The sequence below is a fragment of the Podarcis melisellensis genome, assembly GCF_964234715.1.
Source record: "Podarcis melisellensis genome assembly, chromosome: 2".
Taxonomy (NCBI): domain Eukaryota; kingdom Metazoa; phylum Chordata; class Lepidosauria; order Squamata; family Lacertidae; genus Podarcis; species Podarcis melisellensis.
Window position 1 is genome coordinate 32,151,271 of NC_138529.1, and position 15,184 is coordinate 32,166,454.

Here is a 15,184-nt window from a genome sequence, read left to right on the forward strand (position 1 = left end):
AGAGTTCAGCTAGAAGCAGGCAGAAGCTAGAGAGACAGGAGGCATGATTGATTTATGCTGGAATCCAAAGCTGTGACTATGGGATAAGCAAGATCTTTTGGAGTGTTAATGCTGTGAGTCATTGCACCTTAAGCTCAGGTTGTATATATGTGTAAATAAACCATATATCCTAAAAACACCACAGTCTCTGCTGTCCCTCATACCAAGGAAACCAGACCTTGGGTAAGTGCCTGGAATCTCTCATAGCTCAGAGATTCGGGTGGCATGTAATAATATCTTACATGAAGAATTCTGGAGTGCCTAAAAGTTTGCCACAGTTTTGTGACATTTTGGTTGGCCCTAATAAAGATAATAGACAAACTGTGTTTCCCCCCCTCTCTCAGATGGACCAAGTCTGCCACCTTTGCTTTCTGTTCTTAAAAGTACCCCACTACCTGCATACTAAAAAGAAAGAATTAAGATGGCTGACACTTATTGCTTAGTGCTCTAACCTAAAGAGACATAGAAAGCATCAAGCCTTATGGGACAAAGGGTGTGTAAATATATGTCCAAATTATAAAAGTGATAATTGCCTCAGTATATTGTCACAACAATACAAAGTACAGAACGCATTAAACTGTGGGTGGGAAGTAAACTTTAGGAACATGGTGTTTTCATGAGTAGCACATGCAACTGTCTTGCTAGATGTGTGGATGTGCAGTTCATTTGATCCTTACCCTCCAATGGCCCTTCAGATGTTTCTAGACTCCAAATCCCATCAGCCCCAGCCAGCCTAGCCAATAGTCAAGGGTGATGGGAATTATGGCCCTTCATATGTTGCTGGCAGTGTTAGAAACTGAGATATGAAAGCTAGGAGCCAAATGGCACCGTAAACCTACCTTATGGGTGCAACTACGGAATGTCTAGGGTGCTCTTTTATAACAAGAATACAAAGCTGAAAATGAATGAACTGCAGCTAAAATGTTATATGTTCATTTTTCACACGGTCTAGTCCTTCTCCTGCCCATCCCCCTAATATTCTTAAGAGGGCATCTTCTCCAGTCTCCAGAGAGAAGCTGGAAGTGGGGAGGCAGAAAAAGGTCCTCCTTTCCTTACACTCTGCAGTTTTATTCTGAAATCTTAGGTGCAATACTGTGCCCAGAGCTCAGAAACTGCTCGCTCTAATGAAATTCCCTGATGCAAAATATGCCTAGAACATGGAGAGTTTCAAACACTGGTTGCTGGACTACAACCTGTTTTATTTAATGGTCCCTACCCCTGTTTTATTGAATGGTCACCAGCAGTGCTTTTCTTCTAGAAAAAGGGTGCTGGCATCCACCATCAAGATGTTACAGTAAGTGCCACACTTTTAACCAGTGCTGCTCTTCTTCTTCTTCTTCTTCTTCTTCTTCTTCTTCTTCTTCTTCTTCTTCTTCTTCCTCTTCTTCTTCTTCTTCTTCTTCTTCTTCTTTTAAAAAGTGCTGATACTGTGTACCCTTGAGTACCCCCAGAAAAAAGCACTGGTTACCAGCATGAATGAACCTCTCAGCAGATGAACCTTTCAATACCTGTTCAATTGGCACATGTACCAGTGCAAAAGCACTGTTAGATGAAGGTGGGAAGGTGATTCTTGCCAATCTTCCCTGGAGTCCCCAGCATCACATCCCATGCTGTTAAAGAGGGATCAAACCTCTGAACCAGCTATTCAGAGAACATGGGCAGGTGGGGAAGTGGGGGAAATCACTTCCCAATTTTTCCTCCAGCAGAGGACCTTGTGGTTAGAGTTCCATCCACAAATAGCCTAGACTGGAGCCAAACCTGTTTGTATATTTTACAACTTTCAATGCTCCAACAGCTTAAGCCCAGGGTGGATAATGCAATGTGTTCCAGGTGTTGTGGGAATTCAACTTCCATCAAGCCCCAGTCAACATAGCCAACAGGCATGGAGTTGTAGTCAAAACTGTCTGAAGGGCACGTCCTTGGCTGGTTGTGACTTAAGCTGTCTCAGGCAGAAATAATAAATACAAACTAACTAGATTGTTACCACCAATGCACACAATGGGATTTACTTCTGCATCAGCACAGGACTGTGCTGTGTACTAATAAAATAATAATTAGTAATTATGGCAACACAGATCAAGGATCAAATGGCCCATTCACACTCAGAAAGCATTCTATGAGTTACACATTAACAGCCATTCAAAGTAGGGGAATTTCCTGAGTGACTCTCACAAACTGAAGGACGGGCAGCCAAGTGTGTCAAAGGAGCACCAGTAGAATTGACAGAGCGGCATTTTAAATGTTTCCATGGATTCATAAAACATAAGGGCCATGCTGGATGAGGCCAAGAGGTGACTAGGGTCGTGTGGCATGTGATCATGCCTCTAGCCTAGGACCTTTGCCGTACACACTGCCTAGGTTTGCACACCAGAGAGGTCACTTTGACGCTGCTAATGCAGCAAAAACAACACAGGAGGCAGCAGTTGCGAGTTACTGGGTTTTCCACAGCCTAGGCAGGCGCTGTGATTCTCCAGTGGTTTGACTTCACCCCAAAGGCGCACTCCATTGTCTCCCAAGACAGACAAATGCTAACAACAGATCTGCCTCTTGAATTAATCTTTCAGGAAACATATTTGTTCCTCTGCTCTTGCCCTGCCTTCCTAATCCACATCCTTATAAAATAACAGCATGTGTGTTTTGCATCTCTAAAGCCCTTGATTTTTTTTAAAATGCCAGTTATTCTGAACATCTATGACTTAGTGCATAAAGAATCTTGTGTCCTCTATTAGCCATTCCTGCAGAAAGAATCCGGCTGTTCAGTGAAACTTCTAATGAACTGTGAAAAACAGTGGACATATTAAAGGGCTTGGGGATGCTGCCATGCTCAGGGTCTGGCAAATTACAGCTGTCTGTGAAAGTACAGTGATACCTCGGGTTAAGAACTTAATTTGTTCTGGAGGTCCGTTCTTAACCAGAAACTGTTCTCAACCTGAGGTACCACTTTAGCTAATGGGGCCTCCCGCTGCCGCCGCCCCACTGCCGTGTGATTTCTGATCTCATCCTGAATCAAAGTTCTTAACCCGAGGGTTAACGGAGTCTGTAATCTGAAGCGTCCGTAACCTGAAGCATCTGCAACCTGAGGTACCACTGTACTGGGCCCCAGAGCAGATTGGTATGGCTGTCCATGACTGGCTTCTGAATCAATTGTGTTATCATTTTTCTACTACTTGTATCTCCTCCTGCATTCTTCTGGTTGGTACGCTAATTCAGAGGATATGTCAAGTTTGGATAGTGAAAGCCCTTTGGTGAAAGAGGACAAATTAGGTCATCTCTAGCCTTACAAATGAGATGCGGGTGGCGCTGTGGGTTAAACGACAGAGCCTAGGACTTGCCGATCAGAAGGTCGGCAGTTCGAATCCCCGCAACAGGGTGAGCTCCCGTTACTAGGTCCCAGCTCCTGCCCACCTAGCAGTTCAAAAGCACGTCAAGTGCAAGTAGATAAATAGGTACTGCTCCGGCGGGAAGGTAAACGGTGTTTCTGTGCACTGCTCTGGTTCACCAGAAGCGGCTTAGTCATGCTGGCCACATGACCCAGAAGCTGTACACCGGCTCCCTCGGCCAATAAAGCGAGATGAGCGCCGCAACCCCAGAGTTGGTCATGACTGGACCTAATGGTCAGGGGTCCCTTTACCTTTAGCCTTCTTTCCTGAATCAATTCACAGCAATGTCACAGCCTTTGCTTTGTAGACAGCAAGGAGCTTAACACTTCTGTCTCAGTAAGCATTGTCATGTTTTAGGTAGTATTACATAACTCAGAAAGGTCTGAAAGCAGATTTTTCATGGTAGGAAATGAGCCACACAATGAACCAGAAAAGCCACCAAAAGCCACTGTAAACCACTTATGGTTCAGTTTTTATGAGTCCATATAAACTGGAAACTACTGTGGAGACTGCTTTGTGTCATGAATGAAAAGTAATCCACCATGAACGCAGTAGGCTCCTCTTTCTTTCAACTCTCCCTTGTGCGAATCCATATACAAGTTAGAGATTTGTGAGAGGAAGAGTGACTGATGAATAAGCAGCCTGATTCTGGATTTGCTTGCCAGGAGCGGTCCATTCTGTTTTGTCACCTGATGTGAAACAGGAAGGTGTCACCCCAAAAGCCACACTTATTGGGGTCACACAGCAGCAGTGGCTTCCAGTGAGATCTCGCCAGAAGCCACAGCTGTGCAACCCCAGTGGCAGCAGGAGCAGGTGGGGCACCTAAGGGAGTACTGCCCCATGGGATCCCGCCAATTTAGGCAGCTGCTTCATGCCACCTCACGGGCAGGCCGGCCCTGATGCTTGCTGGGAATAAATCCCACTGAATTCCATGGGGCTGATTCTGAACAAAGCACGCACCCTTTGAAAGAGATGTGTTTTGCTCCCTATCCCACTCACTTTGTGCTAATGTTTTGTCTGGTGTCTTCATTATACACCTTTAGGTGCCAGGCAAAAATGTTGCCCTTTAACCAGGCTTTTGGCTGATTGACATCCAATGCCCTATTATAAAATGTGTTGGGGAGGAGGACACTTATTGGGTTGATTTTGTTATGTATTTTGTGTTTTAATACAGTAATGTGATTTTATGTTGCAAACACATGAGACCTGCAAGTATAGGGCAGTATACAAATTTAGTAAATAATAATAATAACAACAACAACAATAATAATAATAATAATAATAATAATAATAAGTGCTTTTTCCCCAGGGCACGCAGTACTGCTACCTTTTTGTGGTTAAAAAGTGTGGCACATACTGTAACAACTTCCTCTTGAGTACCGGCACCTATTTTTCTAGAGGGGAAAGCACTAATAACAATAATAATAGACGAAAAGGCAGAAGACTGTGGTAAATGACAAGTTTCTGCCTTTCTTTCAATACTGCAGCTGGTTTCGCATCGTGCACAACATATCTGGACCAGCATATTTGCTCTTAAGTTGAAAAGGGGCACTCAAGTTGCCGAAGAAGGTGATTCTGTTTTTTCTTTTTTCTTTAATTAAGCAGTGGTGGCAAAGGCGTGTATCACAATTAGGCAACAACCTACCACAACTCTTCCCCTCACCCCGACAACGGCGGCAGCAAACTTGGCTCCCCGCATCCACTCTTCTTAATCCTTACCTGTTTTACCTGCCTAGCGAGACCTCCTAAGCTATGACCTCTGTCAGCCTCCAGAGGCCGCTATCGCGCCTTTCCCCACCCGACTTCCGCGAGGCGCTCTCGCCGGCTTCTCTCGCTGGTTCCCGGGGAAGGCGCTCCGAGAGGAGGCGGGTGCGGAAGTGGCTGGCACGGGCAGGAGAGCGTCAGCAGTTCCGCTGGAGGGGCGGGGGCGAGGTGAGTGAGGTGAAGTTGATAGCGGGAGGGAGGGGGGATTCCTAGACGGGACACCCCCTGGCTGCCCGCTGAGTTTTGGGGTCGCCTCCCTTCGCGCCCTTTTTCTTTCGCTCTTTTCAGTGCAGCAGCCCCGTAATGCTGCGTGTCTGAGCCCCACGCCCACATTGCTTGCCTGCCGTGCTGGACGGCATAGAGGGAGGCGGAGGCAGAGCGAGGCGAGGCTGCTGACCGTGGGAGCCACGCGGGCGTATCCCGCCCCGGCGCCGGAGCTGGCGGGGTGGGAAACGTGTCTGCCACGTGTGCAGGGGGAGCCTCTTGCGAGAGGTCCAAAGGGCAAAGATGGGGGAATGGGGGAATAGGGTCGCCACCTGTCCTATTACAATGCAGGATTATCCCATATAAAAATTCAGGGTTATCCCGAAAAAAATCTGCGTCCTGTATTGATCAAAGAGTTTTGTCCAGTATATCAGGTCTTCTCTCTCCTCCCACCCCCCAAATGCACGTGTTTGAAATGGTGTGTGAAAGGTCTAGGGAGCCGAGCACAGATTTGCAAATCCGTGTGTGCGAGTGTGACAGATTCCAGAGAGGCCAACCTGTTAGGCTGCAACAGATTGTAATGGATTGCTTTGAAGTCACTTCAGCACCAGATGGGGGGAAAAAGTTGCCCTGCCCTGTATTTTGCCAGAACAAAGGTGGCAACCCTAGGTGGGGAGAGTGGAGGTGTGACTTCTTTGCCCCAGTTTCGCCCTTGGCACATTGAGTTGGCCAGGAGGAGTTGTTTTATTTCTTGCTGACATTGGCTCTCTGCATTTAAACATTTCGTTGTCTGCTAGAGATGGAAACAGGTGTGATTTTTCCCCACTGTGGAGATGCAGATGATGTGGGGGAGGGGGAGGAAAGCCACCTGCCAGATTTCCGTGCATGTCAACGATATTGGGAAAGGCGCAGAGAGCCTCTTATGAGGGAAGTCAGAGAAAAGGTGCTGATGCAATTATAAATTGATTTTTCTGTGAGACCACATCCTCATGTTTTGCTCCGTCCTCCCAAAAAAGGAAACCGCAGGCAGGGCTTGGGAGCTGGCAGGGTTGATTCTGTGTGGCTGGAGTTACAGTGCCTCCATTTTCAGTGATATTCCTAAGTGCACTCATTTGGACTTTACCATCCAAGTGGCCATTCATTCATATGGGGAAATGTGGTGAGGGAGAAAACTGCCCACTGGTTTGACATTGGGTGCTGTGGCCCTCACTAAAGGGTCCCCTCCCAGGTGTGGTATAATGAAGCATGGTACACAACTATGGGGGATCTTGCAGTATTAAATTTATGCTGTGGTCAGGGTTCACCTTCCACATGTTGGTTGGTGTCTGTTGCAATTATGTTAATGATGAGGAGGTCTTCTACTATGGTCAAGTGGATCTCTTTACAGTCTCAAACGTCAAGTGCAAGGTCTCCAACCTGTGCGCCACAGACTATGCTGCAAATCCTACCTCTGCTGCTTCGTGTAAATTTCAGCAGTCTTGGCAATGGTCCAAAGGCAACTGAGCGCCATTGTGACCCTCTCTCCTTTTGACCTATACCTCCTTTTAACCTGTACTTTCCACCTGAGCAGGAAAGTCACGCCACCTCAACCATTTCCCACTGGCAATTAAAATAATAATAATTTTGACCTGTTTCTTTATTATTGAGAATTGGGTGCACTGCTTAAGAGTGTCCCAATCTTCATATAGTGTGAAGCTAACCATAGTAAACACTGTGGGGCTTGCTTACCAGTGAGTATGTAGCCTTAATCTTTTTATCTCTCTAGGAACACAAGGGTATTCACCAGGCTCGTTGGGAGACTGCTGTGTTGAAGATTATGGCAAAATCTGGAGGAAAAGGAGTGAATCTAAAAGACAAACTGGAGGGCAATGAGTTGGACTTGAGCTTGTGTGACCTGAATGAGGTGCCAGTGAAAGAACTGGTTGGTATCTCTGTAGAATAAGCCAGATAATTCTGTAATACTTTGTAGCCTGCATAAACGTACAGGCTCTTGCAAAATGGTAAACTGGTTAATCTGTTGCTCCGCCAGAATTTTAATATGTAATATGCCAGAATTTTAATATGATGCGATAGTCACTTTTAAAAGGTGTATTGTAGATCTATGTTACAATCCTAACTACACATGCTAGGAAGTTAAGCCCCATTGGTCAAGGCAGGACTTGCTTCTGAGGAAACAAGCATAGGATTTCACTGCTAATTTGGTTCTTTGATTCTTTTTCAGGCGGGGCTTTCCAAGGCTACCATTTTAGATTTGTCCTGTAACAACCTTACTACTTTGCCAGTAAGTTTCAGCTGTACCCTATCTACAACCTTTTTATATAGAAACATGTATTATAATACAATCTCATCCTACTCTTTAATGCAGAAGGCGGACTGTACTTAAGTGTAGGATGAGATTGCATTATTATTTATTAACGTTCGTACTACTTAAGAGGGTGAGACTGTATACATTTTTTATACATAGCACCTAATGTAGTAATAGCTGCAGTTCTCATATCCCCTAGTAAGAGTGAATGTTGATGCCACAGTCACTAGAAGGGCAATTTTGGCCAATGACTTATTGTAAAAGATAGATGCAAGTACAGCTACTTACTTTCAGAGAGCACAGATACAAGTTTTGATGGCAGATACTTTCATCTCAAAATGGATAAATAGCTAGAGTAATGATGCATATCTTTGAGTTACAGGTCTCTCTACCAGGGTGTTGGGGAGAGATTGATACTAAGGGGCTTTGCGGTGAAAGGGTAAAACTGAAGGAACAATGGTTTGTTGTCTCTTTTCCCTTAGAAGATGCTTTGTGTGTATCTTCCTTTACTTGCAGGCCTAAGATTAGAGGGAATGGCTCCTTCATGTGAATAGCTTGGGTGAGAGACTGGGCTGCCGTAGGTCTTTGGAAATCCTTAACCGTATCTGTAACTGCTCAGCTTTGGATTAAGAAGGTGGTTGGACTCTATTTCACTTGTGTTTTTTGGTTGCAGTCAGAATTCTGCAGCTTGACCCACCTGGTGAAATTGGACCTTAGTAAAAACCAGCTTCAGCAACTGCCTTCGGACTTTGGTCGCTTGGTCAACTTGCAACACCTGGACCTTCTGAACAATCGATTGGTTACCTTGCCAGTCAGTTTTGCACAACTCAAGGTAACGTTTTTCACTCTCCAGCTCGTGCATTAAGAAAGACATTGAGCTTCAGCTCACAACATTTTTGAGATTTATCTGAAGCTTACTTCCCTGGTGGAAATCAAATGTTCCTGGTGGCAGAGAGGTGAAAGCTGCATTTATGCAGCTGCTGGCTCTGGAGAAACCTTTGTAGTTTGAGCAAGCTCTTGGCAAAATTGATCTACCTCTCCATGTGTGATAGTATTGAATGGCTGTCTATTCATGGTTTGATCTGTTAGAACAGCATTTCTCAATCTGTGTTCCATGGGGTTCCCCGTGAATGAAAAGAAAGTTGTAATGGCAAACAAGCATGCACTGTGTGTTTCACTCAAGCAATCGTCCTGGGAATCCTTATCCCTTCTTTCATTTTCTTGCCATGCTTTCCAGGGGTTAAACCAATAGCAGTTGGTGGAGTTGCTTACCTGGCTTCCCAATATACCTGGATGGACATAATTTTTCATTCCGTCTTTTTGTTTTGCTGGGTTTTGTTAAACTTGGGCGGGAGGAGGAGTTAATAAACTTGGTTTTTTTTCCAAAAAGAGAAAATCATGACAAATGATTTGGTCTCTTTTTCTCTGCGTTTCCCTTTTTCAGAACCTGAAGTGGCTGGATCTGAAGGACAACCCTCTGGAGGCTGCCCTGGCGAAGGTAGCGGGAGATTGCTTGGATGAAAAGCAATGTAAACAGGCTGCCACCAGGGTAAAGCAATTTATTCTCAGTTACTTTCCTTATCTATTCGGCTGACTGTTTGTATTTATTCTCTCATGAATTTTTATGCATCCCAGTCCAAGGCTCAATTTGCGTCATAAACCCTTACCACACTGCTATATACATTTGGACTAGAAATACCAAATTGGCTCAGAGCTTGTAGTGGGCAACATGGGAGGAATTTGGAACACATATTTTTACATGCAAGCATTAGGGTAATCAGAGTAGTACACTGTTGCATTGGTATCTATGTTCAGGATGGTGTTTTGGGTATGGGAAGAGATGTATGTGTTGTTGTTAGGTTGCTAATCTGAATACCACATCTGCCTTTTTTACTCACTGGTATTCAAGAGCAAACAGAGAGGAAACTCCCTTTTTTGAAAGGCCATGTATTAGCAATTAACTTGTTGCTAGTTTTTAGGGGTTGGTGCCCTGTGCTGGCTTGCTTCATTTATCTGGAATTAGCTCTGCAGACATCCCTTGTTTTTGATAGGATTGGTCCTGTCTTTGGGGAACGAGGGCGCTGGACCACACAGCACTTGAATTTTCTAATTCTGTATAACTGGTCAGAAAGACAGCTCTTCTCAAAGGCAGGTTGGCCAAATCAACTGAACTTTCATAAACATCTTTCCTTAGTTTGCCTTGGTTGTATATTAAATAAGATGCTGTTACAGTGGTACCTTGGTTCTTGAACGGCTTAGTTGCTGAACAAATCAGCTCCCGAATGCTGCAAACCCGGAAGTAAGCTTTCTGGTTTGGGAACGTTTTTGGGAAGCCAAATGTCTGACACGGCTTCTACTTGAGTGCAGGAAGCTCCTGCAGTCAATCAGAAGCCATGCCTTGGTTTTCGAACAGTTTTGGGAGTCAAACGGACTCCCAGAACGGATTAAGTTCAAGAACCAAGGTACCACTGTACATCCCTTATGCTGGTTGTGGCTTCTCCCTGCTTCTTGTAATTGTGAAAGCTAATCACACGTCTTGAATCTCAAAAGGTACTGCAGCATATGAGGGCCATCCAATCTGAGCTGGATCGTGAGAAGGAACGAAAACTACAGTTAGAGCGAGGTAGGCTTAGTAACCCTAGTTCTCTTTCCATGCCCCATAAATCTGCTCTGGGGGGGCTGGAGGAACCCCCAGAACATGTGTGGGTGGCATGCATGGGGAGGAGGGGGAAGTCTTGTTGCGACGAGTGGACCACATTCCCGACACACAAGCCCCACTAAATTCCACCCTCAGTATCTCCCCCCACCCAACTGCCGGGAGCCCATTTCACAAGACTCTTATCATGTGACCGTCGGGGAGGGGAAATGATTAACCTGTGATGACCCTTCACCTTAGAATTGATCACATGAATCAGTTCTCTGTCACTAAGTTTATACTTAGTCTTGCATTAAAAAAATAATGTAATTGAAATGGAGACTTGTACATATTACGAGCATTATCCTGGAATCATTTCTGCTGTTATGAGTTGTGGTTCTTCCAGCCTTCCATTTGCTGTACTTTCGTAGGCACATTATCATCCAGTCTATTTGAAGCCATGTCGTCATTGCCCAGAAATTGGATTAGATTATCTTCAAGGCCATTCTATCTCTCTACGCCTATCCTATCCTTTTAAACAGAATAAACAGTTTCAGAGGCAGATGTTGGTTTAAACCCAGGTCAGACCCAGTTCGTATGCAAAGTGGAGGGTGGCAGGGAGAGGTCTGAGCTTTGGAGCAAAAGGGTGTCTGGATTTAGGAGAGGTGAACTCCTGTCCTTGCTCAATGCCTGCCACCCTGCAGCTTCTTCATAGCCAAACCCCGATACCACAAGAGAGCAAACCTTGGGGAAAATAATGGAAAACGGAGGGGGAGTTTAGCACTCCTCAGCCACATGTCACATGATCTTGTGATTGGATCCCCCGTTTCACATGTGATTGGGGAGAACTATGTATTTCACCCCCCTTGCTTGTCCCTCCAACACTTGCATTTTGGGTGTAACCCTCCACAACACTAATGAACTCAACCAACATGTCCCAGGTGCCACTTCTGCCGTTCAGGTGTAAGATGGTTCATAATTCCAATCAGTAATCTGGTGCTACACAACCTTTTAGCACATTTAAACAACGGGCAGTACCTTTGGTGACAGTCACTAAATGATTCTTTGATATTACTTCTCTTAGCACACTGAACCGGGTGATGCATTTAATATTTTCCTGTTGTGATCAGTGAAGAGAAACTGCTGCCTGTAACTGGATGTATTTGCTCCCTGTACAGTCGTACCTTGGAAGCTGAACGGAATCCATTCCGGAAGTCCATTTGACTTCCAAGGTGCGGCTTCTGATTGGCTGCAGGACGTTCCTGCAGCCAATCAGAAGCCCCGCCGGACGTTTGGCTTCCAAAAGAATGTTCGCAAACAGGAACACTCACTTCCGGGGTTGCGGCGTTTGGGAGTCAAAATGTTCGACTGCTAAGGTATTCGTCAACCAATGTACGACAGTATTAAGTTCAGCATGGCAGTAGGGCTTACAGGGTGCAAAACACAGGAGATTCTTAAAGCACCTTGCAGCTGCAGCTCTCCTTTGGGGGGGGGGGTCAGGGAAGCAACCACTGCCACATTATTGTACCAGATGCAGAAGTAAACGATGGAAGTGTTTTCTAGAGCGTATGAACATTTTCTGTTTGTACGGTATACTCAGAGCTGGAGAAGAAGCGTGAAGCAGAGCAGCGAGTGAGGGAAGCCCAAGAGAGGCAACTCCGGAAGCGGGAAAAGGCTGAAGAGAAAGAACGGCGAAGGCGGGAGTATGATGCTATGAGAGCGGTAAAGCAGGAAATGGCAAAACAATCAAGGAAAGAAAAAGACGAGAATCCAAGTAAGTTTTTATTATTATTATATTAAAAAGTATGTGTGAGAGGGAGAAATAATGGAAACCAAGAGTAGATAGCTTTGGGTTTGTTTTTTAAAAAACCCCTTACAAGACTTACCTTAATTAAACTTCATAAATTGGCAAAGGAGCAGGTCTGTAGCTTGGGGGCACTCCTGGTTCCAACTTTGCTACCAGAGGCTCAGTGGGCCTCGGGGACTAGGAATGTTTATTTTGAGCCCAGGCTAGCTTGCCAGCAAGGGTCCCTTTTGGACAGACATGACTTCCCCACTACACCCCATGCTCTGGTAACTTCCAGATTGGTAACTTCCAGATTGGCCTTTACACGGGACTGCTCTTGAAGATGACTCACAAACTTCAAACAGCTCCAAATGCAGCTGCTAGAGTTCATTTTAGAGCTGACGTATATCCTGTTCTGAAAGCCTTGCTTTGGCTTCCTGTTCATTTTGGAGCCCAATTCAAAGTGCTCGCATTGGTGTTTAAAGCCCAAAATGACCCAGATTCCAAATATCTGAAAGAACGCCTCCTTCCTTACAGAACTCCCGCTGGGTGTTAAAATAAACAGAAGGGGCCCTCTTGGTAATCCTGACACCCTCTGGTGGGTTTTTTTTTTTGGCAGGGTGGCTGCTGGGAGAGGGCATTTTCTATAGCAGCCCTTATGCTTTAGAACTCCCTCCCCACAGAGTTGCGCCTGGTGCCTTCATTGTACAGCTTTTGTCGTATGTTGAAGCCACACTTCTGTACCTTGCGGCCTTTAACACCTCGGATTTATTTTTAAAATGTACACCCTCCCCCCATTCTTATGATTGTAAATTGTTTTAATTTTAAAGTGTTTTTTATTGTTGTAAACCTGCCCTGGGACCTTATGGGGAAGAGTGGGTAAGGGATTGAATTGTTGTTGTTGTTGTTAGATCTTGCAAACTTTGCCTTGTCGCCTGGTTAATGGTTAAGGCAAACCCAAACCATGTTTGGGCATCATTTAGATGCCAACAGTAGCCTCTGCTACTATTAAGGATGTTGCCTGCATTTACAGAGCTTGTGGAGTTGCCTGTTAAAGCATAATAAATAAATTCTCATTCTTTGCCCGCTCTTTGTTTCTGCAGAGGCCTCGCTTTCCCACCCATCCCACCCTACCCAGCACAAGCGGTCCTGGTCCAGAGTGCTATTGAAGATGCTGCTGTTCCTGCTGCTTAGTGCCCTGAGTACTCTGGCTGTCTGTAAGGTTACAGAGCTGCAGCACCAGCCTGTATGCGCCCGTGTGAACATGCTCTATGAGGAGGCGCTCTCCCTTTTGCAAAGCCGCGAAATCCTTCGGAACGTACTGCAGCCAAACACCCAGCAGTCCTGAAGGACTCTTCCCCTTGCCAGTACCACCTCCTGCTGGTTTTTTGTTTTTTTGCATCAGCACAGCCAGGATTCCTATGGAATTAAGCTCTGGTGGAAATTGCCTTCAGCCATTCAACGCTGGGTTTGGTGGCCAAAGTTCAAACAGCGCCAAACCACTTGCCTGGGTCGCTTTGCTTCGATTGCAGTTCCTGCGGTAAACCAGAATTTATTGCCATTCCCTTCCTCCATAGTGGATCCTTTCCTGGGCTGCAAAATACAGACTTGCTGGTCTGTATGCAAGCGAGGAGAGACAGTACCCTTAAGTAGCAGCCTTGCTATGAGAAGTGATACCTATTTTTGTCATCTTAAGAAGTTTTTGTATATGTTGTCTTTGAGTGTTACTGCTATAGCAAATACGTGCTCACTTTGGAAACAACTACTGTACACAGGAGGACTGAATGTATTCATTCAGGGGAGAGTGGAGTCATGGTTAAGGTTAGCTTTCGTATATGCATATGTAATTTTTCTAAGCAGCTTGATGTTGGATTTGTAGATGGAAACTGGTGGTTGTGGAATGTAAAGACAACCTACCTAAGGTATGCTGTTTTTCGAAAACACATATCTACATCCACATCTGCCAATACCTAATTCTTCTCTCCCCAGATATTTGTATACCAGCCAATGGAAGTTTTATCAAAGTATTGTGAAATCTGCACCCAAAGTTTAGCAAGTAACGCGTCATTTCATTATATATATTTTTTGCTTTTTACATTTTTGAATTGGTTAAAAACAAACAAACTGGGTGCAGTTTCTGTGTCCTTGTGCCTAAGTGCTTTTTCCTGTTGTATCTTAGCTTGACGGTCTGTGCTCCTGAACATACGACGTTATTCCTTAGTGCGAGTTACCTGAGAAAGTTCTCTACTCAACTGTACTTTCCCCGTTTGCTTGTTTGAGCAGGTAGTGAATAAGCAACACATTTGCCTTATCCTCTGCCATTGTGCAAAGGATCTAGTGTGGCACACAGATCCTGCCTGCTACCTTTCAGTGTCCTGCTGGGTCAGCTTAGAGCACGAGTACCTCTCTTGCTCAGGCAGCTTCCACTACTGTAACTAACAGCTTTACCAGCTGTTGAAATTACCTCCTAGATTATATCTGGCAAACCCAGCAGCCTCCCTAGGGTAAAACCCCACCAAATCCAGTGAAACGTCCCGAGTAAATACACATAAGATCAGAATAGAATTAATTTGTGCAGAGTCTAAAAAAAAGAGGAGAGAAGCAGAGCTCTGGCATGTGCTAGTTGTGTCATTGAATCAATAGCTATATAGCACTATCAATGGGCATGTGCTTTACAGAGCGCAGGTCTCTCCTGGGCTGAGAGCTTGCAAGTTAAAATTAGTCACAGGAGAAACAGCAGATGAAAGTGGAGGTGGGGTAAGCAGGGAGGAAGAAGGGTGAGATTCTGCTAACTTAAAATGAGAGACTTGGTTCAGGTGGGGCATATGGACAAGGGGATTGCGCAAAAAAGGCTTCATGGAAAAAGTGGGCCTTGAAGCGGGATTTGAAGTCACTGACGACATCCCAGGGCAGCAAGGACAGAGGGATTAGAAGACTTTTAGGTAGCCGAGATGCAGCTTGAAATTTGTTTCCTGTAGCAAATTCCCATAAAGCATAACCCACGTGCACAGCTTTAGACATCCGTTACATAGTTTGTGCTTTTTAGGTTCTTACAAAAAATATATTTAAAA

The 15,184-nt window shown here is 45.1% G+C and overlaps 1 protein-coding gene across 2 annotated transcripts; it reads left to right on the forward strand.

Annotated features, from left to right (window-relative positions):
* Positions 1-5,243: 5,243 nt before the first annotated feature.
* Positions 5,244-14,246, forward strand: LRRC59 (leucine rich repeat containing 59). Of its 2 annotated transcripts, none has more exons than XM_081899835.1 (8): positions 5,244-5,351; positions 7,153-7,308; positions 7,609-7,668; positions 8,366-8,524; positions 9,137-9,241; positions 10,243-10,315; positions 11,928-12,101; positions 13,217-14,246. In XM_081899835.1, the coding sequence occupies exons 2-8, from the start codon at positions 7,204-7,206 to the stop codon at positions 13,459-13,461; spliced, it is 921 nt and encodes a 306-aa protein (XP_081755961.1). In that variant the 5' UTR covers positions 5,244-5,351; positions 7,153-7,203; the 3' UTR covers positions 13,462-14,246. The 2 variants fall into 2 exon arrangements, with proteins under 2 accessions (XP_081755961.1, XP_081755962.1); XM_081899836.1 differs by lacking the exon at positions 5,244-5,351 and adding an exon at positions 5,385-5,675.
* The last annotated feature ends 938 nt before the right edge of the window (positions 14,247-15,184 follow it).

Coding starts and splice junctions, on each gene's coding strand:
- LRRC59 (XM_081899835.1), top strand. CDS start 7,204: ATGGCAAAATCTGGAGGAAAAGGAGTGAATCTAAAAGACAAACTGGAG. Junction 8,525..9,136: donor TCAGTTTTGCACAACTCAAG/GTAACGTTTTTC, acceptor TCCCTTTTTCAG/AACCTGAAGTGGCTGGATCT. Junction 10,316..11,927: donor AAAACTACAGTTAGAGCGAG/GTAGGCTTAGTA, acceptor CGGTATACTCAG/AGCTGGAGAAGAAGCGTGAA.